At 36.8% G+C, this 25,614-nt stretch overlaps 1 protein-coding gene across 2 annotated transcripts in view; it reads left to right on the top strand.

Moving 5' to 3' along the window:
• Positions 1-25,614, top strand: part of DPYD (dihydropyrimidine dehydrogenase) — an 809,798-nt gene that overhangs the window by 412,418 nt on the left and 371,766 nt on the right. For both annotated transcript variants that reach the window (XM_059926787.1, XM_059926794.1), the window contains exon 13: positions 14,059-14,274. In XM_059926787.1, the coding sequence (XP_059782770.1) occupies positions 14,059-14,274 (216 nt within the window). The remainder of the gene's footprint in view (positions 1-14,058; positions 14,275-25,614) is intronic.

Here is a 25,614-nt window from a genome sequence, read left to right as displayed (position 1 = left end):
TTCTTCAAAGGGCAAAGTAACTGAGCTGGAGTTAATTAATGCATTAATCCAACCTATGAATTAATCTAGCTGTAGGTAGCTGCACAATATTATTTATTCTTTGCCTTAAAATAATCTCAGAATGGATGCTTCTAGAGCAGCTGTACCCCAAGATAGGGACCATTATAGTTATATCACAATGAAATATAAATAAAATGAGTAAGTGAAAGCTGTTTGATGATTTTAAATAGGAAGCAACAAAGTGATAGTTATTTTCTCTTTTTCAATCAAACATAACACTACCAATAGTCCTGCTTTTAACAGTGCTTTCTTAAAAAAATCATTCTACTAAAGCAAATTGGGGAAAAAGTGAAATTGGGATACATAATTATGATGTGATTTGCTTTTCCCTCAACAGAATAACAATTATGTATGCAAATTTCTCTGTGATTCCATGACCCAGCCAGGTATAATAGAAGAATACCAGTGATAAAGAGTAATAATAAAATAATAGGTCATTGTAGTGTAGCATTGTACTTGTTTTTATTTCTATTCTCAAATGAAAAGCATTATGATTGATTATCTCATTAATATCTGACTGGTATATACTTTTCTTTCTTTTTTGTTTTTTTTAATTTGGACCTTAGATATAAGAGTCTGTTCACCAGTGTTGGTTTTTTTTTTTTTAATTAATTAATTAATTAATTAATTTTATTTTTGGCTGCGTTGGGTCTTCATTGTTGTGCACAGGCTTTCTCTGGTTGCTGTGAGCGGGGGCTACTCTTTGTTGCGGTGTGTGGGCTCCCCATTGCGGTGGCTTCTCTTGTTGTGGAGCATGGGTTCCAGGCACATGGGCTCCAGGTGCATGGGCTTCAGTAGTTGTGTCATGTGGGCTCAGAAGTTGTGACTCACGGGCTCTAGAGTGCAGCTCAGTAGTTGTAGTAAGCACGGGCTTAGTTGCTCCGCAGCATGTGGGATCTTCCCGGACCAGGGCTCAAACCCATCTCCCCTGCATTGGCAAGCAGATTCTTAACCACTGCACCACCAGGAAGCCCTGCTTTTCATTTTTGATAATAGATTTTTCAGTGCATGTGTACATGTGTTGTGTGTGTGTGTGTGTGTGCGCTTAATCAAACCATCATGAATAATTTTTAAGTCAGTTTCCTATTTTGAGGGCATTAATACTTTAGAAAAACAATGTTTATGTAAATAGGGGCAACTTGATATAATGTAGTAAGGGAAAGCTCTGAATGCAGATCTTGCTCTACCATGTATTAGCTGCTTATCTTTGGACAAGTAATTTGCTTTCTTTGAACCTCACTTTTCTCATCTTCAGTAGGAGAATGATGCCTAACTTGAAGAGTTGTGATCAAAAAGAGAGAATAAGTACAAAACACTTATCACTGGGCCCAGCATAAGTATTATTTGCAAATAGACAAGTATCTTGTTCATTTTGAGAATAAAGTAGTGACCTATTTTTACAGTGGGCCTTAACATTTGGAAAATGTATTGATGGTTGTCAGAACTAATGCCTTTTAAGCAGGTAAGCACTTTTTAGAGTATGTGCCCAGCTTATTTGAAAAATGTAGATATTTAAGATGATGGTGGCTAAACTTGAATGTCTCACTTGAGAATAAGAATTAGGAGAAGCGTTAATACGGCTAAAGAAATGGTTTTCAAGCTTGGATGCACAGTGCAATCTCCTGGAGAGATTTTTAAAAATTACAGTGCTTGAGTCCTACTCAGAGCAATTCTGATGTAATTAGCATGGAGTCTCTCTTGCCAAGACATCAGAATTTTAAAAAACTCTCCAAATGTTTTAAAATGTAGAGTTAAAAATGACTGGGCTAGACCTATAAAATATCAACCATTCTGGATAATGAAGCAGAGGAAGTCAATTTGCAGAGACAGAATAAACCTAGATGCACACAGAAGAGAGAGCAAGAGACAGATCCTATGGCTTTCCATGAGGATTCCCAGCCCTTCCTGGATGCCTTGCTGTTTTCCTGCTGAGTTACATGAGATACTTTTATACCCTCATAATAACCTTCTGAACCTAGTTTCTGTTACTTGGAACCAAAGGAGTCCATTTGAATCTGGAAGTTAAAAGTCATGGAGGGCCGAAAAATGTGTTATTTTAATCTGGATCCTGGCAAAATTGTGAGGTGAATTTTTATGTCACTTTGTGTGACTGAATTATAGAATACCTGTATTTACATAGGAACTTGATTGCCCAGAACAGTTATTTACCATTCCTACTAGATGGCTCTTTTGAGAGCCTTTGCTAAATTCAGTAGTCTTCCAGAGGTAAGAGTTGAATGTTACTCTACATTAAAATAGTAGAATATTGGACTTTTTTAATATCTGGAATACAGTTAATGATTATTTCATCTAAACTGATTATCATCTTATGGGAACTGATGTAAAAAGAGGCTAAGTACCCATGGACGGTAGTCTGATGCATTCAACAAATATTTTAAGCATCTTTCTGCTAAGTCTTATGCTTGGTGCTGAAAGTAAATTAGATGGGAGACACATACATGTAAGCAGCCAAGTACAGAGTATGATAAGGGAATAAGTGAGCTTGTGGATAGCTGGGGAAGTTTCCTGGTGGAGATGACAGCAAGACTGACTCTTGCAGGATTAGTTGGAATTTTCAGAGCAGAAAAGCCAGGCAGGAAGTAACATTTTAGGAAAAATAAAAAGTCATAATGCATAGATGCATTAATGATATTGTTTTGTTTGAGAAATTATAAGTGGTTTAATAAACTGAAGCATAAGATGTTGTGAGGGAACGGTAGTAGACGAGATTAGAAAGTGTGAAAGATGTGATTAGAAAGTGTAGGGAAAGGAAAGAGCCCAGATAACAACTGGAATTATATAGTGCTGAAGAGATTATACTGTATTCTGCAGGTAGTGAAGCTCCTTGAAGGATTTTGTAGATGGAAATGAAATGAGAACATTTAAGTGTAACTCATATAAATTTGGGAACTCTCATGGTCTATGCATGTCATCGAGTTATTTTTTTTAGATTGAATTGTAAGTAACTAAAATCTTTTCTCAGTCTCCCCTAAAAAATTCTGAGGGGGAAAAAGCAAATTTTTACAAAAGTCATCTTTCGACATCTCTCTCATTCTCAATATCTCATGAGGCTGACAATGGCTTTTATAAAAGAAGTGTTACTTTTTATTTTTACTCTCTAAAAATCTGCTGAGTATTTAGTTTTTCCTTAATCTCTATTTTTACCCTTGCCCTCCATCCTGATCTCAGTTCTTTATCACTTCAACCTCTTGATTCTGTAGTTTTCTTTTGGTTTCTATTAAGTGCATTTTGAACAACCAGAGAGATTGTGGTGATGTCCAGATTATAAGTTGATTCCTGAATTAGAGAGCGGAGAGAGGGGGAAAATTTTTAAAATTCAAGTTTCTGTATTGAACCCTTTTAACTACTTTAGCAGACTCCTCAGTTTCAGAAAATAGAAGGTAAATGAGATATCCAACAAAGGACAATGAGAATGTCAAAAAGCACTGTGTATTAAAAATAATTATAAAGATATAAATAATGAGGGTTGCCTTATGGAAAAGTGATTTTATTTATCTTTGTCTCTACAAGGGGCAGAGTTGCCTTTAAGAGTAGGTATTTTATATGTAATATGATATAATGTAATCTAAACATATATTTTGCAAATATTTCAAATTCTAATGGTCATACTAATTTGAATAGGTTATAGTCACTGCCCTCAAGGAGCTTATGTTCTGTTTGAAGAGAAAATCAACATGTACTGCACAGTATGATGACTACTGAGGTACAGCCATATTTTAAATGAGAAAATATCAAAGAAAAGAGTCAGCTACTTTAGACAACTATATGAAGTCTATTAAGGAAATGCCCCAGGAAGCACATTCTTGCACGAATGAGTTGAGTTTGGAAGGATGATTAGGAGCCTGATGGGTGAAGAAAGTGTTAGGTTATATTTCAGGCTAGTCGGAATACCTAAGATAATGCTTGGAGACAAGTGGCAGTGTGATGAATGATCTGTGGTTTTAATTTTGTGTTCAGTTGGTTGGTTGGTAGTTTTATTTACATTTTTCTGTATGTGAGTTCCAGAGACCTTGTCTGTTTTGTTCATCACTAATTTTTTCACTTATTACAGGACAATCACTCTTCTATGTCAATACATTCTTTTTTTCTGTGTCATTCCTGACGCCAGTATAACATTCTTTGTACAGTAGTATCATTGGGGAGCTAGTCCTCATTATTCAACATCTAGGTTGTTTCTTACATTCATTATTTACTAACACTATCAGATGACTGGAAAAATAATACAGTCTGAAATTGAAAATCTGAATAACATATTCTTTAGAAGGGAATGTACGATGAGGTACATTTTGAAGGAGTTGAGTTTTGAATTAACGACAAAGCATCCACATCCAGAGGTCTTGAAGTCTCTTGGAAATCTGAATTTGGAGGTTGCAACTTGGATTTGGGAGGAATTAGCCTTGTGGTGAGAGCTGAAATCTGAGATGCTTAAGTTCCCTGAGGAAGGGTGCAGAGGGGAACAAGCTTTTAAATTTCAGAAAATGAAGCATACATTAAACCTTGAGTATAGTGTGAGGTTGAACAGACTGGTTTGCTGTAGCACCACACTGTGGTAAAAAGTCACAAAGACAAAACCAAAATATAGCCCTGTATGTACAATATGAAAAAAGACTGCCTATTACAACTAAAGATTTTAGGTTATGTCATATCTGCATATACATCAGTAGTAGTTTTGTCAATTAAATAAAGTATACATTTTTATAAGAAGGTATACTTCTCATTTGAGTTTTGTGTATATATTGATTTTTTTATCATTTGTTTTGTTGTTTGCTTTTCGTTTTTGTTTTGAAGCTTAAGGAAAATCTTGCAGAGTTTGTCCACATCATTCCCTTTCTAAACATTAAGGCAGCAACCTTCTTAAGAATTCCAAAGCAATGCTTTATGTATTTAACACTATGTAAATTAAGAAATGCAACTTGAACTACACATATATATCTACGTCCTTGGGCTATTGTCTAATGCTATATAGCTATAATTATTGACAAACTAAAATTCATCTGTGAGATTGAAGAGATCAGTTATTTCAGTACAAAGCCATGAAGAAAGGAGAAAATGTAGTGTCATTCACCTCACCTAGTAATGAACATGGAACCATAAGTATTTCTGCTATCATCATCAGATCAAAGATTGCCCAAAATTTCTAAGGCTCCTCAAACATGGAAGGTGCTTCTAAAATTTCCCTGGTGTTAACCAAATTGTGGTGTCAGGAAATTCTTCCATAGTCTAACCTTGAAGTTCCTTGATTCAATTTAAATTATGATTATTCAGAGCTAAGAAAATCTTACCGAAGGTGTTTATTTCCTCACCTATCCCTGTACATACTCACACAGACACAGACAGACACACACCTCAAATTAACATGACTCAGATTATCCCTCACTTCCTTATAATATACATTATAACTTTTGTCTTTGCTAATAATCCTTTTAATAGTATTGCCATCCACGTGAGAACAGAAGACATTATGCTCACAATAGGACTGCACAATATTCAGAAATGTCCCTTGAAACCCAGAACATTGTTGGCAGAAGATGCCTTCCACAGCTGAAGGCTAGATGCCATCAGGTACCTCTTTGCAGGCACCAGAGACACATTAGTCTTTCAATTGACAAGTTTGATGTTTTTTTATATATTACGTGAACTTAACTTTACATTATAAATGGTGGAGGTCTAGAAATAATTTTTATTTAGGTCATGGCAATCTTTATCTACATAAGACACACTCCTGTAAAATTAAAGTTCTGCTCAAACAACTTTTGAGTGATGATTCACAAGACAAAAGAGTTCTTACTTTAGAATTAATTAGACCTGTCCATTCAGTAACCACTTTGGCTGAGAAAATTCATCCTCTTTATATTTGCCAGTATTATTTGTCTTTCAGAGATAAACAGAGAGAAAGGGAGGGAGGAGGACAAGGAGAGAGACAGAGACTTTTTTTAAAACATTTTTATTGGAGTCTAATTGCTTTATAATGGTGTGTTAGTTTCTGCTTTATAACGAAGTGAATCAGTTACACATATACATATATCCCCATATCTCCTCCCTCTTGCGTCTCCCTCCCTCCCACCCTCCCTATCCCACCCTTCTAGCTGGTTACAAAGCACCGAGCTGATCACCCTGTGCTATGCGACTGCTTCCCACTAGCTATCTATTTTACATTTGGTAGTGTATATATGAACATATATACACTACCACTCTGTCACTTTCTCCCAGCTTACCCTTCCCCCTCCCCGTGTCCTCAAGTCCATCCTCTAGTAGGTCTGCATCGTTATTCCCGTCTTGCCCCTAGGTTCTTCATGACCATTTTTGTTTAGATTCTATATATATGTGTTAGCATACGGTATTTGTTTTTCTCTTTCTTGACTTACTTCACTCTGTATGACAGACTCTGGGTCCATCCACCTCACTACAAATAACTCAATTTCGTTTCTTTTTATGGCTCAGTAATATTCCCTTGTATATACGTGCCACGCCTTCTTTATCCATTCATCTGTCGATGGACTCTTTGGTTGCTTCCAAGTCCTGGCTGTTGTAAATAGAGCTACAATGAACATTGTGGTACATGACTCTTTTTGAATGATGGTTTTCTCAGGGTATATGCCCAGTAGTGGGATTGCTGAGTCGTATGGTAGTTCTATTTTTAGTTTTTTAAGGAACCTCCTTGATGTTCTCCATAGTGGCTGTATCAATTTACATTCCCACCAACAGTGTATGACGGTTCCCTTTTCTCCACACCCTCTCCAGCATTTATTGTTTGTAGATTTTTTCATGATGGCCATTCTGACCGGTGTGAGATGATATCGCATTGTAGTTTTGATTTGCATTTCTCTAATGATTAATGATGTTGAGCATTCTTTCATGTGTTTGTTGGCAATGTGTATATCTTCGTTGGAGAAATGTCTATTTAGGTCTTCTGCCCATTTTTGGATTGGGTTGTTTGTTTTTTTGTTATTGAGCTGCATGAGCTGCTTGTAAATTTTGGAGATTAATCTGTTGTCAGTTGCTTCATTTGCAAATATTTTCTCCCATTCTGAGGGTTGTCTTTTGGTCTTGTTTATGGTTTCCTTTGCAGTGCAAAAGCTTTTAAGTTGCATTGGGTCCCATTTGTTTATTTTTGTTTTTATTTCCATTTCTCTAGGAGGTGGGTCAAAAAAGATCTTGCTGTGATTTATGTCATAGATTGTTCTGCCTATGTTTTCCTCTAAGAGTTTTATAGTGGCTGGCCTTACATTTAGGTCTTTAATCCATTTTGAGTTATTTTTGTGTATGGTGTAAGGGAGTGTTCTAATTTCATTCTTTTTACATGTAGCTGTCCAGTTTTCCGAGCACCACTTATTGAAGAGGCTGTCTTTTCTCCATTGTATATTCTTGCCTCCTTTATCAAAGATAAGGTGACCATATGTGCGTGGGTTTATCCCTGAGCTTTCTATCCTGCTCCATTGATCTATATTTCTGTTTTTGTGCCAGTACCATACTGTCTTGATTACTGTAGCTTTGTAGTGTAGTCTGAAGTCAGGGAGCCTGATTCCTCCAGCTCCATTTTTCTTTCTCAAGATTGCTTTTTCTATTCAGGGTCTTTTATGTTTCCATATAAATTGTGAAATTTTTTGTTCTAGTTCTGTGAAAAATGCCAGTGGTAGTTTGATAGGGATTGCATTGAATCTGTAGATTGCTTTGGGTAGTAGAGTCATTTTCACAATGTTGATTCTTCCAATCCAAGAACATGGTATATCTCTCCATCTATTTGTATCATCTTTAATTTCTTTCATCAGTGTCTTATAATTTTCTGCATACGGGTCTTTTGTCTCCTTAGGTAGGTTTATTCCTAGGTATTTTATTCTTTTTATTCCAATGGTAAATGGGAGTGTTTCCTTAATTTCTCTTTCAGATTTTTCATCATTAGTGTATAGGAATGCTAGAGATTTCTGTGCATTCATTTTGTATCCTGCTATTTCACCAAATTCACTGATTACCTCTAGTAGTTTTCTGGTAGCGTCTTTAGAATTCTCTATGTATAGTATCATGTCATCTGCAAACAGTGACAGCTTTATTTTCTTTTCCGATTTGTATTCCTTTTATTTCTTTTTCCTCTCTGATTGCTGTGGCTAAAACTTCCAAAACTATGTTGAATAATAGTGGTGAGAGTGGGCAACCTTGTTTTCTTCCTGAACTTAGTGGAAATGGTTTCAGTTTTTCACCTTTGAGGACGATGTTGGCTGTGAGTTTGTCATATATGGTCTTTATGATGTTGAGGTACGTTCCCTCTATGCCTACTTTCTGGAGGGTTTTTATCATAAATGGGTGTTGAATTTTGTCCAAAGCTTTCTCTGCATCTATTGAGATGATCATATGGTTTTTCTCCTTCAGTTTGTTAATATGGTGTCTCACATTGATTGATTTGCGTATACTGAAGAATCCTTGCATTCCTGGGATGAACCCCACTTGATCATGGTGTATGATCCTTTTAATGTGCTGTTGGATTCTGTTTAATAGTATTTTGTTGAGGATTTTTGCATCTGTGTTCATCAGTGATATTGGTCTGTAGTTTTGTTGTTTTGTGACATTGTTTTCTGGTTTTGGTATCAGGGTGATGGTGGCCTCGTAGAATGAATTTGGGAGTGTTCCTCCCTCTGCTATATTTTGGAAGAGTTTGAGAAGGATAGGTGTTAGCTCTTCCCTAAATGTTTGATAGAATTCGCCTGTGAAGCCATCTGGTCCTGGGCTTTTGTTTGTTGGAAGATTTTTAATCACAGTTTCAATTTCAGTGCTTGTGATTGGTCTGTTTATATTTTCTATTTCTTCCTGGCTCAGTCTCAGAAGGTTGTGCTTTTCTAAGAATTTGTTCGTTTCTTCCAGGTTGTCCATTTTATTGTCATATAGTTGCTTGTAGTAATCTCTCATGATCCTTTGTATTTCTGCAGTGTCAGTTGTTACTTCTTCTTTTTCATTTCTAATTCTGTTGATTTGAGTCTTCTCCCTTTTTTTCTTGATGAGTCTGGCTAATAGTTTATCAATTTTGTTTATCTTCTCAAAGAACCAGCTTTTAGTTTTATTGCTCTTTGCTATCGATTTCTTCATTTCTTTTTCATTTATTTCTGATCTGATCTTGATGATTTCTTTCCTTCTGCTAACTTTGGGGTTTTTGTGTTCTTCTTTCTCTAATTGCTTTAGGTGTAAGGTTAGGTTGTTTATTTGAGATGTTTCTTGTTTCTTAAGGTAGGGTTGTATTGCTATAAACTTCCCTCTTAGAACTGCTTTTGCTGGATCCCATAGGTTTTGAGTCGTCCTGTTTTCATTGTCATTTGTTTTGAGTTATTTTTTGATTTCCTCTTTGATTTCTTCAGTGATTTCTTGGTTATTAAGTAGTGTATTGTTTGGCCTCCATGTGTTTGTATTTTTTCCAGATTTTTTCCTGTAATTGATATCTAGTCTCATAGCATTGTGGTAAGAAAAGATACTTGATACGATTTCAATTTTCTTAAATTTAACAAGGCTTGATTTGTGACCCAAGATATGATCTATCCTGGAGAATGTTCCATGAGTACTTGAGAAGAAAGTGTATTCTGTTGTTTTTGGATGGAATGTCCTATAAATATCAGTGAAGTCCATCTTGTTTAATGTAGCATTTAAGGCTTGTGTTTCCTTATTTATTGTCATTTTGTATGATCTGTCCATTGGTGAAAGTGGGGTGTTAAAGTTCCCTACTATGATTGTGTCACTGTCGATTTCCCCTTTTATGGCTGTTAGTATTTGCCTTATGTATTGAGGTGCTCCTATGTTGGGTGCATAAATATTTACAATTGTTGTATCTTCTTCTTGGATTAATCCCTTGATCATTATGTAGTATCCTTCTTTGTCTCTTGTAGTAGTCTTTGTTTTAAAGTCTATTTTCTCTGATATGAGAATTGCTACTCCAGCTTTCTTTTGATTTCCATTTGCATGGAATATCTTTTTCCATCCCCTCACTTTCAGTCTGTATGTGTCCCTAGGTCTAAAGTGGGTCTCTTGTAGACAGCATATATATGGGTCTTGTTTTTGTATCCATTCAGCCAGTCTCTGTCTTTTGGTTGGAACATTTAATCCATTTACATTTAAGGTAATTATTGATATGTATGTTCCTGTTACCATTTTCTTCTTGTTTTGGGTTTGTTATTGTAGGTCTTTTCCTTCTCTTGTGTTTCCTGCCTAGAGAAGTTCCTTTAGCATTTGTTGTAAAGCTGGCTTGGTTGTGCTAAATTCTCTTAGCTTTTGCCTGTCTGTAAAGTTTCTAATTTCTCCATCAAATCTGAATGAGATCCTTGCTGGATAGAGTAATCTTGGTTGTAGGTTTTTCCCTTTCATCACTTTAAATAGGTCCTGCCACTCCCTTCTGGCTTGCAGAGTTTCTGCTGAAAGATCAGCTGTTAACCTTATGGGGATTCCCTTGTATGTTATTTGTTGTTTTTCCCTTGCTGCTTTTAATATTTTTGCTTTGTATTCAATTTTTGATAGTTTGATTAATATGTGTCTTGGCATACTTCTTCTTGGATTTATCCTGTATGGGACTCTCTGTGCCTCCAGGACTTGATTAACTATGTCCTTTCCCATATTAGGGAATTTTTTGACTATAATCTCTTCAAATATTTTCTCAGACCTTTTCTTTTTCTCTTCTTCTTCTGAGACCCCAATAATTCGAATGTTGGTGCGTTTAATATTGTCCCAGAGTTCTCTGATAGTGTCCTCAGTTCTTTTCCTTTTTTTTTCTTTATTCTGCTCTGCAGTAGTTATTTCCACTATTTTATCTTCCAGGTCACTTATCTGTTCTTCTGCCTCAGTTATTCTGCTATTGATCCCTTCTAGAGAATTTTTAATTTCATTTATTGTGTTGTTCATGATTGTTTGTTTGCTCTTTAGTTCTTCTTGGTCCTTGTTAAACGTTTCTTGTATTTTCTCCATTCTCTTTCCAAGATTTTGGATCATCTTTACTATCATTATTCTGAATTTTTTTTCAGGTACACTGCCTATTTCCTCCTCATTTCTTAGGTTTGGTGGGTTTTTACCTTGCTCCTTCACCTGCTGTGTGTTTCTTTGTCTTCTCATTTTGCTTAACTTACTCTGTTTGAGGTCTCCTTCTCGCAGGCTGCAGGTTCATAATTCCCCTTGTTTTTGGCGTCTGCCCCCAGTGGCTAAGTTTGGTTCAGTGGGTTGTGTAGGCTTCCTGGTGAAGGGGACCAATGCCTGTGTCCTGGGTCGATGAGGCTGGATCTTGTCTTTCTGGTGGGCAGGTCCACGTGTGGTGGTGTGTTTTGGGGTGTCTGTCACTTTATTATGATTTGAGGCCGCCTCTCTGCTAATGGGTGGGGTTATGTTCCTGTCTTGCTAGTTGTTTGGCATAGGGTGTCCAGCACTGTAGCTTGCTGGTCGTTGACTGGAACTGGGTCTTGGCATTGAGATGGAGATCTCTGGGAGATTTTCGCCATTTGATATTACGTGGAGCTGGGAGGTCGGTCGGTGGACCAATGTCCTGAACTTGGCTCTCCCACCTCAGAGGCACAGCCCTGACACCTGGCTGGAGCACCAAGAGCCTGGCATCCACACAGCTCAGAATAAAAGGGAGAAAGAAAAAGATTTTTAAAATAAAGTTATTATAATAAAAAACAAAAAATAATTATTAAAAAAAATTTTTTTAAGTAATTAAAAAAAAAAGAAAGAAAGAAGAGAACAACCAAACCAAAAAACAAATTCACCAATGATAACAAGTGCTGAAAACTATACTAAAAAAAAAACCAGACAGACAGAACCCTAGGACAAATGGTAAAAGGAAAGCTATACAGACAAAATCACACACAGAAGCATACGCATACACCCTCACAAAAAGAGAAAAAGGGAAAATATATATATATATCTTGCTCCCAAAGTCCACCTCCTCAATTTGGGATGATTCGTTGTCTATACAGCTATTCCACAGATGCAGGTTACATCAAGTTGATTGTAGAGCTTTAATCCGCTGCTCCTGAGGCTGCTGGGAGAAATTTCCCTTTCTCTTCTTTGTTCGCACAGCTCCCGGGGTTCAGCTTTGGATTTGGACCCGCCTCTGTGTGTAGGTGGCCTGAGGGCATCTGTTCTTCGCTCAGACAGGACGGGGTTAAAGGAGCAGCTGCTTCGGGGGCTCTGGCTCATTCAGGCGGTGGGGGGGAGGGAAGGGTACAGATGCGGGGCGAGCCTGCGGTGACAGAGGCCGGCGTGACGTTGTACCAGCCTGAGGCGCGCAGTGCGTTCTCCCAGGGAAGTTGTCTCTGGATCACAGGACCCTGACAGTGGCAGGCTGCACAGGCTCCCGGGAGGAGCGGTGTGGATAGTGACCTGTGCTTGCACTCAGGCTTCTTGGTGGCGGCAGCAGCAGCCTTAGCGTCTCACGCCTGTCTCTGGGGTCTGCGCTGATAGCCGCGGCTGGCGCCCATCTCTGGGGCTCCTTTAAGCAGTGCTCTTAATCCCCTCTCCTCGCGCACCAGGAAACAAAGAGGCAAGAAAAAGTCTCTTGCCTCTTTGGCAGCTGCAGACTTTTTCCCGGACTCCCTCCCGGCCAGCTGTGGCGCACTAACCCCTTCAGGCTTTGTTCACGCCACCAACCCCAGTCCTCTCCCTGGCATCCGACCTCCGAAGCCCGAGCCTCAGCTCCCAGCCCCACCCGTCCCGGCGGGTGAGCAGACAAGCCTCTCGGGCTGGTGGGTGCTGGTCGGCACCGCTTCTCTGTGCGGGAATCTCTCCGCTTTGCCCTCCGCACCCCTGTGGCTGCGCTCTCCTCCGTGGCTCCGAAGCTTCCCCCCTCTGCCACCCGCAGTCTCCGCCCGCGAAGGGGCTTCCTAGTGTGTGGAAACCTTTCCTCCTTCACAGCTCCCTCCCGCTGGTGCAGGTCCCGTCCCTATTCTTTTGTCTCTGTTATTTCTTTTTTCTTTTGCCCTACCCAGGTACGTGGGGAGTTTCTTGCCTTTTGGGAGGTCTGAGGTCTTCTGCCGGCGTTCAGTAGGTGTTCTGTAGGAGTTGTTCCACATGTAGATGTATTTCTGATGTATTTGTGGGGAGGAAGGTGATCTCCACGTCTTACTCTTCCGCCATCTTGAAGCACCTCCGAGACAGAGACATTTTACAAACAAAAGACCTGATGAAATGTTCAATAACCTCTGCAGTCAGAGAGACAACATTTAGCAAGCACCTACTATGTTTCAGTAGGCCATGCACTTTGTAAAGGGTTTTTTGATTGAATCTTTCCAATTATGTAAAGTTGCTTTATTACTATGTTCATTTAACAAAGGTAATTTTACAGTTTTGAGAGATTACAGTTGAAATTTCTAACTGTTTGGTACCTGTTAGGTTTTTGAAGAAAGTCCCCTCATGCACATGAATACATTACCCACTTTCCAAATTAGATGTCTCCCTGTGGCTTTTGATCTCCTGCATTTTCCAGTATCCCTAGGAGGTAGGAAATTAGGCAACCGGCATTCATGCTGCTGTACTGAAAATGGTAAAGGAGAAAAGGAAAGGATGTGTTAGGTGGCCTTCCTAAAATCTCATAAATAGAGTGAGGTTACTGGATATTGAATTTAGGACTCCTGACTTGCTGTTGCCCGTATCTCTGAGCACTAAAGACATTTCTACAAATTAAGTACAAAAAGGTTGGGCTAATGGGACCAAGGAGATACATTCTGAAATTATTCCCTTTTGTGTTTGAATCTCAGAATGTTTTAAGTGTAGTTTTTTTGTTTATTTAATTGATATTATTTCCATTAGTACTCTCTAAACTACCTTTTAAATTAGAAAAAGATGATATTATATGAATTTGGTTCTCTGCTAACTGACTTTTGTGCTAGTTTTCATCATTCCAAACAGACCAATGTAATCTATATTAATTTAAATGCTGTGTTGAAGTGATTTTTGTAAAAGATGATATGGAAAAATCAGATGTGATACAAGAATAATTATTGGCTGTTTGTTTTTTTGCAGTCACAATATGGAGCTTCAGTTTCTGCCACGCCTGAGCTACCCCTCTTTTATACTCCTATTGATCTGGTGGACATTAGTGTGGAAATGGCTGGATTGAAGTTCACAAATCCTTTTGGTCTTGCCAGTGCGACTCCAGCTACCAGTTCATCCATGATTCGTAGAGCTTTTGAAGCTGGATGGGGCTTTGCTCTGACCAAAACTTTCTCTCTTGATAAGGTAAGAAATTATTTTTGAAGTCATGTTTCAATATCTATCATGTATTTTAATTAGAGCATAAATATTATAATGGAAAGATTTTTGTGACCAATAAATAACAGTTATTAAACTACTGGATAAAACCTATTATTACAAATGAGTCTTTAATTTCCTTCCATTCCTTCTGTCCCATGGAGGGGGAATGGCATAGAGTTTTCATTGTGTTTTGTCTAAGAAGCATCAAAAATATAAATACTACAGAGTGTCTATTTCATTGAATAATCACAAACTCACTTATTCTTCTGTTGGCATTATTAATTGTTTTGTGATTTCTGGATGTATGTGAATGAGGACATATGCCTCAACTCAAAGTTAGAGAGACAATGAATTTTATTTGCACATAATCCTGGAATCCAAGTCGTGTCAAAAAAAATCACTTATTGTAACTTACTGGTGCTGGGAATAAGATGCTTCTTGAATTTTTAAATACAGAAACCTTTCCCCAAATACAATACCTGAGTTTAATTTGACATTATGACGTTGTACTCACAATGCAAGTGGACATACTTAGTAGAAAATAAACTACATATTAAAGTTCAGATTGATTCTTTAAAGTACAGAAAGCATATAAGTGAATGTTTTCAAAGTGGAATAATTTATGCAGTGGAGGATTGCATCCTTATACGGTTTTGTATTAGAAAAAAGCAGCAAAATTTAACATTTTTAGGCCCTTTATTGACAAAATTGTAAATGATACACCTATCGATATATTTAGTACTTACTAGTAGTTAGTAATAATTAATGTATATGAATGTGTGAATCTACTGACTGAGAAAAGAGTATCATTATTTAAATCAGCCTTATCCTTAGGCAAAGAAAATAATACACAACAAATATGCCCCATTAAGCACATTCTCTTCTTCTTTCACCTCTTACTAGGATCAATAGTTGGCATTATTATGGCTAAAACATCACAGCTGTTTTATTCTGACAGCTTTACAAGATGCTATGTGTAAGTGTGATCAAGAATATCTAGAGAATCCTCAAAAGTTAGAAAACTAGTGCATGAAAAAAAAGTTAAATATTTTTATGTTTAAATAGCTAAAGGGAGGTTTTTTCATAAATTGGCTGAATACTTAGAAATGCTTTGGTTAAACAAGGTGTAAAAATAAACAACATATTGGATTTAGCTTTAGAATATCATTAATCAATTGTTTACAACCTTGTAGAATATTGACATTACATTTGTTTTTATTTCAGTTCTTCCTTTAAGAATTACTTGGAATATAATCCAAGTGTTTGACTATAATCAAATGTTTAATCCATTGAGAAAAACTGAGTCTCTGATATCACTTAATGACTACTTTAGTTATGCTATTTAAAAAATTGTATATGTAAACAGAAATAGGGTGGCTAATCAGGTATAAGGGAAGAATTGTAGGGGAAAAAAAAGTGTTTGCTTTGAACTTCCTGTTTGCTTACAAAAATTGAATTCTGATTAATCAGAGACATCTGTCTTTACTCTGTTGGTGACATGCATTGATTTGTGAAGCTATCTCTTTCAATAACCTAAGAGCAGTTGCCTTTATTAGGATCACCAGCAGAAATAAATGTGGGAGCTAACTTCCTTCTGAACCTCCAATTTGAATTTAATCTACCAATTCAGAAGTCTGTGATGCTGGTTCAAAAGGAGAGTTATGGACAAATGCAAATTAAAGTTGGCACATAAAATATAATGACAGGGGGTTTTAGGAAGCTCCACTTTACTTACTTTGATGGTGCGTACAACAAAATATTTGTGCAAAAACTATTTTAAATGTATTTGTGCAGATTGTAATGACATAAATAACAACGCCACCTTGGGCTTATATAATTCTATTTTCAAAAATGATTTTTTCCCGTACTTGATTTTGCAAAGTAGTCGTTTTGCTTCATAGAGATCTACTTCTTTTCGTTTTGTGTTCTTATATTGTCTCTAATTAGTGATTACCTTTTTGTGAATTTATTATCGTCTTATGAGTTTTGTGCTTTCTTATTGGTGAAATATTGTAGTATAAACACATGTTTTTCACAGCCTCTTACTAAAGACATCTATTAAAGTATTATGTGTACTATACATTTGTGTGGCATTATAGCATACCAATTTAGATTAGCCTTATTACAGTTTAGTATGTGATTTCAAGAGTCTACTTAAAATGTATTAAAATTCAGAGTCTTGACATTTGAAATTTGTATGCTCTTAATATGACAAAGGTTATTCTATGGAGTTTTGTTATCATATGAAATATTAATATTTCACAATACAGTTTTGATGAAGTACAATTTGCCGAGCTTGCATATGATAAAGAAATTAAATGCTTGCCAAGGGAGTTCAGTAAAAATTAGAGCTCTGCCTGAACATCTGCTGGAAATTTTATTATCCTGTCCTACTGACAGTGTGGCTCCCTCATTGTTTTTCTAGATTGACAGCTGAATATTACACTGATTTCTGCAGCAAATATGTTTAGGTGAACTTTGTTTCCCTTTTCTTATTTTTTTGGGGAGTTTGGAACATGCTTTGATTTTCATCCTACATATATATTTTTTATACTCTTGACATTTGTAGATGCCAGATTGAGGTCTAATATGCTGTAGCAACGAAAGACCATTGACTTACAGTGAAATGCCAGTTGATATCTCAGTAAACAGAAATATTATTATTCTTTACTGTGCAGTCTGTATAAAAGCTGTATGTGCTTTCTTTAGGGAGGCAAATGATAAGATTTTTAATGTCAAATATAAAAAGATCTATGTTTGCTCTTGTGTTAAATAACATCAAAGGTGGCTTTTATTAACTATATTTTTTCTTCCCAAATCAGACTTTCCTAGAGTGTCCCAAAATACCTAGCTTGCTTTTCTTGAGATTCTGTTTATGTGTTATAAAGACAATATTTGAAATATCATGATAAAAATATTTAAAATATAATTGTAAATTTTAATATAAATATATATTGAGTTCAAGTTTAAAAAGGTAGGGGAGAAATCAATCTGTCAAGCTTAATTAAAGCTAAAGTGTCCTGACAAACCAGAGTAATGCTCTGTTTAACTGGGAATATTAGAAATTGTTTAGATGTCACATAAAATAACCTCCTGACCTGTGTTTGCATTATACTGATAAGAAATAGATAAAACACTTTGTTTTTGCTGATTATATCATAAATTTTTTCTCATAGGTAGCCACATATTATATACTGCAAATATGGAATATCTAACTGCAGGGTGCATATATCTTCATCACTACACAGATAAACTCAGAAGTGTTTCTAACTATCATAAATCAAATTCAAACCTAAGCAGAAGTTCACTTCATTTATAAGCTACATATAGCTATTACAGTACACTTGTAATTTATTTTTAGTAAGAAAATGTCTTGAATGCATATATTTTGTTTTAATAAGTATCAAATAATTAGGTATGTAGGTATACAAATAATGAGTCTCTCTCAGCATAAAATACTGAAAACTAAAATCTGAGAAATATTTAAGGTTCTTCATTATTTCTTTGGCATCAAAGTATTGATTGTAACTGTTTCCATAAAATACAATCTTATACCACATAGCACGGTGCTTAGTGTGTAGGAAGAGTTTGATAAATGTTTTATAGATATTCTTTGGATAAATGAATTAGTAAATGAATACATAGATTTCTTGGCAACAGCATATTGAGTTTATTTTTCTTCCAGCCATATGAACAGACAGTTAACACATAAAAAATGGATTGTTCTGATTATTGATCTCAATCAAGGGAGAAAAGGCCAATTTAAAATTTTCATATCCCAGGTCGCTTTTATAGTACATGTATACATGTCTAAAAATGAAAATGTCAGTGGAATTTCTAAATGCATGGATTGTGTATTAAGATTTAGGTTGTTGACTAAGCCTTTAAAATGCAGAGAATTTTTGAGAAAACGGAATAAGTATTGTACAGTATTAGGACGGGAAATAAAAATTATCTGGCCAAATTATGTGTCAATAGCCCTGACAGAAGAAATGTAGCCTGTTCTTGAATGCCTTTAGTGACAGAACATGCTAGATCTTTAAGGCACTGCAGCCTGTTATAGCTATAGAAAGATCTGTTTTAGAAATGTATTCCTTTTATTGTCCCCAAATCGGCCTTCTCATAAGTTGCATCCATATTTTATAGTTCTGCCCTCGGAGACATCATGGCATAAATTAATCTAACTTATTAACATAAATGAATTGTTGATTTTAAAATATGGTGTTCTTTTCTTTTTTCCTTCCAAGTAAATAAATACCTTAGAGGAAGGCTAACAAGTATGGCGAGGCAGTGCCATCTAGGGAAAATAAATTTGACCTGGGCAACAACAGTCTCTGTCCAAAGTTGCTTCTGTATCACTATCTTGAACATGTTGTTTGAAATTGCGGGTCGTTGTTATGATTATTATTTTTATACACATTACTAACTACCATTTATCAATTACTTAGAATGTATAGATATTGCCAAATACTTTTCATAAGTTATTCATTGAATCTTCACGACATCCCTATAAGATAGATAGTATAATTTTTTTAGATGAAATACAGCCCACCCTTGAACAACACTGGTGTTAGGAGCACCGACCCCCTGCAAAGTCAAAAATCTGCTTATAACTTTATAGTCAGCCCTCCGTATTTGTGGTTCCACATCTGCATATTGGACCAACCATGGGTCCATATAGTACTGTAGTACTTAATTACTGAAAAAAATATGCATATAAGTGGATGCAGTTCAAGTCTGCATTGTTCCAGGATCAACCGTAATAGTCTGAGAAAGCTAAATAAGTAGCCCAGGAGTTGGAACAACAATTATTTATTCACTCAGTTATACACATTGGTAGTTTGGCTGAGCTCACATGGGAAGTTCTTCTGCATCACATGATGTCTGCTGGGCTCATTCATGCATTTGCAGTCAGTTGGAGGGATGCCTGGGGACAGGCAAGATGGCCCCACTCATGTGTCTGGTCGGAGTTGCTGTAATTGCTGAGATGGCCGGGCCCTTTTCTCCATCTCTTCATAATCTCTCTTGTCTCTTGGTATCTCAACATCAAGGAGAGTATCTTGGGCTTGTTCACAAGGTAGCAGTGTTCTAAGAAGGCAAAACTCGAAGCTGCAAGGCCTTGCTGAGACCTCAGAAGTCACACACTGTCACTTCCACTGTACTTTCTGTGACAAAGCAAGTTACAAGGTACAATATACATGCTGTATTCAAGAAGTAGGTAAATACCATCTGCTCATTGATGGGAAGAACAGCAAAGTCATATCACAAAGGGGCATGCATACAGCATGGAAGGATTATTGCAGCTGTCTTTGTAACTTGCCCTCTGGTCACAATAATTCACATCCCTTCCACGTGCAAAATGCATCCACCCCATTCTAAGACACTCAAAATGTCATCCAATCATGATTTGGGGCTCAATGTCTATGATCTAGTGATCTGTATCAGGTCCTAACCCATATAAGGCTGTTCGGGTTCAGCTTCACTTTATCCAGGATTCTGTGAAATAGAAAGACAAGTTGTCTATCTGCTATACAGCCAACATAAAATGATATGGTCATGAGAACCACAGCAGATACTCTCATTCAGGTAGAGAAGAAATGGAAGGAAAATAGCAATCACTTGTCCATTGCAATTTTGAAATTCAGTTGGGCACATGTTGTCAGGGCCCCTTGCTTAATTAAGATCCAGTTCTACTCTCTAGTAGTGGTTCCCTAATCCATTGTTCCTATCCACTATTGGCCCTAACTTCTGGGATCTTGCTTCTGTCCTCTGAGTTTTGTTTTGCTTTGTTTTGTTTAGAAATGACCACTGATGGTCCATGTTGGCAGTTGAGTAGCCTTTTCAGCCTGTTTCTGCCCATAGAAAGTTAGGAATCCCTATTCCTTGCTTTATTTTGAATTATTCCTTTTAGTCCTAGGTCATAGTGATGTCACCACAAAACTGTCTTAAAAACTTTTCAGATCTGTTAAGGGCCGACTCCATGCCCCAAAGCCACATCCATAAGTCTTTTTGAGACAGACTTCTCTTCATTTTGAATATGTCTTGCTGCTGTGACACAGTGTCCTAAAGATTCTTAGAATCGATATTGTCTACTTGAAAGAATCTACTAGGACCTGATTGAAATCTTTGTAAAGTCCTAACAAAGTATCATATAGCAACGCTCTTGATGTGATCTTTACCCCAGGGTCATTTCTTATTTGGAAAGTCTTTTTCCTTCCAGGAGAGATGAAGTGTGAAGAATAGCTTTATTTTCCAACCCAGCAAGTCCTAGGCTCCTTTGCTTTACTCACTCTAAGTTTGCTAACAGTCAAATATATCCTTATTTGGCTCTTTTCTCTCTTACGGTACCTTACTATACTTGGGCAGAAACACTCAACTGACACTTCCAGCATTCTGTCTAGAGATTTCTTTAGTCAGATCCACAAATGCATTATATACATTTTCTATCTTCTGAATGATCACCAGTGACATTCTTGCCACTTGTTCTGTCACTGCATAATACAGGCCACTCTTTTTTTTAAATTAATTAATTAATTTTATTTATTTATTTGGCTGCGTTGGGTCTTCGTTGCTGCGCGCGGGCTTTTCTCTAGTTGCGGCGAGCGGGGGCTGCTCCTCGTTGCGGTGCGCGAGCTTCTCATTGCGGTGGCTTCTCTTGTTTGTGGAGCACGGGCTCTAGGCACACAAGCTTCAGTAGTTGTGGCACGTGCTCTCAGTAGTTGTGCCTCGTGGGCTCTAGAGTGCAGGCTCAGTAGTTGTGGCGCACAGGCTTAGTTGCTGCGCGGCATGTGGGAATCTTCCTGGAGCAGGGCTCGAACCCGTGTCCCCTGCATTGGCAGGCAGGTTCTTAACCACTTCGCCACCAGGGAAGTCCCAAGGCCACTCTTTTCCCAGTCTCCAATAGCAATTTTCACACTGTGTTTCAAGCCTCCACTAACATTCTTCCAGATTACTAACAGACTACTCTTGAACTTTCAAGAGAGGCCTCTGCCTGCCTCTCATTCTGAGATCCAGTGCTGCATGTTTTCGATTTTAGGCTAGCAAATATTTCTGTATCATTTATCAGTTGCTGTATATCAAACCACCCCACAATTTAGTGGCTTAAAGCAACAAGTAATCTGCTCTTGATCCTATAGTTTGGTAATCTGGTCAGGGCTCAGTTGGGTAGGCCTTTTTTGCCCCATGTGATGTTACTTATTCTCACTAGCGCATTTGTGGCCAGGTGACAGACAGCTTGGTGGCTGGCTTGTCCCTGATGGCTTCATTCACATGCTTCGGTCCTCAGACGGGACCCAGGAGCGTGGGAATGGTTCTACTCATCCAAAGGCTTAAATTTGCCATGCCAGGTTTTGAACCAAGGTCTATTTGGTCTATTTCAGGCTCTTTCCTCTATATGATGCTGTTTCCTAATTTATCCTCACTGGACCTCATTACTTTATGTCTAAAATGAAGGCAGTTTGACTCCATCCGCGTTTGGAGTTCAGCTGAACAGGTGCACTGAGGGCCTCCCACCCCCTGCTTCAAGCAGAGTGTCACTTAGGATTTTATGTCTATTTTGTTTCTATCTACCATTTCACTGAGAGAGAGAGAGAGAGAGAGATCGAGAGAAAGAAAGAGAGAGAGAGAGAGATTTATGAAAAAGCTCTGGGAATCCATTGTCATGGAAAGCCAATCTTCCTGTACCATCCTTCTCCAGCCACCCTGGCCACCCTCCTAGTCCTCCAACATGGTAGGCTTTGCCTGGAAGGCTCTGCCCTCAGCTTTTTATACAGCTACTCTTGCTTCTCATTCAGTTTTCACATCAAAAATTCTCTCCTCAGAGAATTCTTTGCTGACCACTCAAAACTCATTCTGTCTGTCCCCCATTTCCCTGGTTGTTTTATCTTCACCGTGCTTGGCACCATATGAAATTACCATGCTCTTAATCACTTATTTATTTACTTGTATATTTTCTGTTTTAGCCATTTGAAGTAAGCTTCATAAGAAGAGAGATGTTATCTTTCTTGTTTGCTACCGTATGCCCAGTGCCAAGAACCATGTCTGGCAGATAGGAAGGATGCAATACATACTTGTTAGATGAATGAATAATTATAGGATTCTAATTTAAACCACAATTCCACATGACAGCTCTTCAGTTACTTGGAGACAGCTCTCATGTCCTATCTGCAAGCCTTGTCTTTTTCCTTTTTAAATAGTCCCATTTTCCTTCCCATAATAAGGTTTGCAGACTTTTCACCGTGTCGGTTGTCGGTTCTCCCATGTGGATTTCCAGAAACTTGTTTCGATCCACATTATGTTAATGGAGAGGAAGTTGCCTACATTTGCACAAATTGCCAGCACCTATGAACCAGACAAAAATCAGGACTAACATTGTCAGGACTATAAATGCAAGAAATAATATTTAAAGGTGTTAAGAAAAATTTCACAAATATGATACATAATTATATTTTAGAGCCTAAGTAATTCTCTTTGGATTACAATACAGAAAATCACAGTTTACTCTTATAACTCCTTTTGGAAGGCCTTATGAGAAATAAAGGTCTGAATTTTTAAAAGATTATATCAAAACTAATATATTTTATTATTATTGAGCTTCTACATTACTTTATCATGAAAGTCTATGAAACAATGAATGAACAACATTCCATTGCATTTTTTCACTGCTATAGTTCTGGCTTTAAATTTAGTACATAAATAGGTTTTTTTTTATGTGTAGTACTATTCTCCTATTGTATATCTAACTATACATTAGCTAAGGACTATAATTATTTAAACACATTCAATATAAGCTTTTCCTCTGGGAAACTTTTAACATGCTAAAACCATAAGTGATTTCTGTGTAGTAGTAGTTTGATTTTCACTGGTTAGGTTCTTTAATTGTTATTTAGATGAACTGTATTCATAATTTTGACTGAATTCATAATTCATAAAATTGACTCACCCTCAGATTATAAAGAATAGGTTTTTTAAAAGGCTACAGTTCACATGTAGTAGCCTTACGGGCGATTTCATCCAAATGTTCACTTCAGGACTGTTTAGCAAGCTCTTCTCTGAAGCAAACTTGATCGCTTCAACAACAAAAGAATGTGTGTGTGCTTGCATACCCATTTGTGTGTACACTTGCAATAATGAAGCTAAGTCTTGCAAGTTAGAATCCAATAAAAATACTCCCTACCTCTCCCCAAAGTTCTAAATGAATAATTTTCAAGCATGCCATGTATGCCAGGCTTAGTTTGTTCAGTAAAATATAGATTATGATGTTTCCAAACAGGTTGACATACTTCTAATATTAAACATAACTCTTTTAATTGTAACCAAAGTAGCATTTTTAACCAAGTATATTATTAAAGTTATTTAAATTGTTCTCAAATTTTTTTGCCTTCTATTTCACAATTTGGGCTAGTCGACTATGAAGGAGACCAATCAATTTTCCAATATAATTACGTCTTCACCTCTTTTCCATTTCAGGCTGCGATTTCACACTTGTTAATTAGTTAATCATTTTGGTAGAGTGGACAAGGTGAGACTCAAATAGGCTTTTTGATAATATAAATTGTTGTGTACAATTTTGGTCTGGGTTAGCTGGTAACAGAACCTAACTTGTAGTGGAAAATACCTCTTATTCAGCTCCTTTTTTCTTAAGCAACTAGTGTCAAGGTTAATGGAAAATTCTCATAATTATGGCTAATGGAAATTTCCTTAGAGTATAGCCCTGCTGTTGGGAAACTGATTTTACCCTCATCCCATCTCACTTAATCTTTTTGCAGATTTTAAATTTAACTAGTTGAAAAATATCCGTATTCTGGGAATGTTTGAATGACGCAGTCTTGGTTGAAATTAAGATGACTTGAATTCCATAATACCGTCCTTGGCTTTGTATTTTCTTTATTGATTTTTAACAAGATTCTAGTCATACTACATAAAGATAGTCTTTAACCTTCATTAAAAAAAAACCACTTTAAATATAAAACCCAGTGATTAGCTCACTGTCAAATTTTTATTAAAGATATACCTCCATTGGCTATTTTGTTATAAGAATTTATTCAGTTTTAAATTGCAGTTCTATTTGTGTTCCTTTTTCTTACGTGACTTGCGATGAGCTTCATGTTCAATATTCGTCACTTCACATTCACGACTATTTCTGAAATAAGGTGTCACTAGATGCTTAAGGAAATAACTGTTTTTTTAGAGAAACATTCAGCCAAACTTTCTTTTCATACATCAGTTACCTTTACTTACCCGACTTACCCATCTGCTTCTTTCATTTCAGCTAAATCCCTGCCCTTTTCATCCTGCTCTGCTTATTCATTTGCATGTTTTCCCACAATATCCCATATGTTTGGAACAATTTATCATTAGCTTCTGCCAAATTCACTCTATATTAAAGTTAAAATTTATCTAAAAGTGTCATAAGTGTCACTTTTAGGTATACTGACTAGACTGGATGTATTTTGAGAACTGTTGTTGTCTTTATATACACTTTTTTTTCCTCATTCACTCAAACATTTGTTAGGCACTGACCATTCATATGGTGTGCATGTGTGTGTGTGTGTATGTGTGTGTGTGTATGTGTATAAATGGTTTTTGCTCTACAAGATTTAAACTCGTTCAGAATATACAACAAAAAGATGCAGGAAGACCGACTAAATGTTGACATAAGGCAGCAGAGATTCTTAGACTAAAAATGTTACTTCAAAAGCAGTATTTTCCTCAGTTTTTTAAAAAGAAAAATAACTCCACATTTGAGCTGTATCTTTATTCTAGGCAGAAAGGATAGTACACGGACATCCATGGTCTTGAGAGTGCCAAGCATATTTAAGATTCAGCAGCTGAATCTTAAGTGAGATTCAGCATAACGCATCACAGGGTGGTATAAGTATCTGTGGCGACTATGGGAAAGGCCTGTTAGGCTTGGAATTTAAATGTGATTTTATAGGCAACAGGGAACTAAAGAGGTTTTAAGTAGAGGAATTACATAATTCAATTTGGAAGTCACTATTAATCACGATGTAACTCCCATTCACCATTTCAGTAATGACTTCCACTTCCCCCCAACACAGTCTCTTTTTTCTGATTAATCCAGTCTAATCACGAGGCTTATGTTTGTATCATCTATACCTTATACTTACAATATACATCTATACTTCTCTAAACCTTCTGTAAAACAAGACGAAAATATCTGTTTTCCCTTCTTTATGGTATTCTAGTGAAGATCAGTTTGAGTTAAAAAAAGAAATTGTAAAAATGATTTTTTAACATGTGAAATACTATATCAGTAGAGCTGTCATTATTGTCACCACAATCTGCATGCCAAACTAAAATGTT

Source organism: Balaenoptera ricei, chromosome 1 (genome assembly GCF_028023285.1).
Source record: "Balaenoptera ricei isolate mBalRic1 chromosome 1, mBalRic1.hap2, whole genome shotgun sequence".
Lineage (NCBI taxonomy): Eukaryota > Metazoa > Chordata > Mammalia > Artiodactyla > Balaenopteridae > Balaenoptera > Balaenoptera ricei.
Note: the sequence above shows the minus strand (reverse complement) of the source record. Positions and strands in the feature narration are given on the sequence as shown.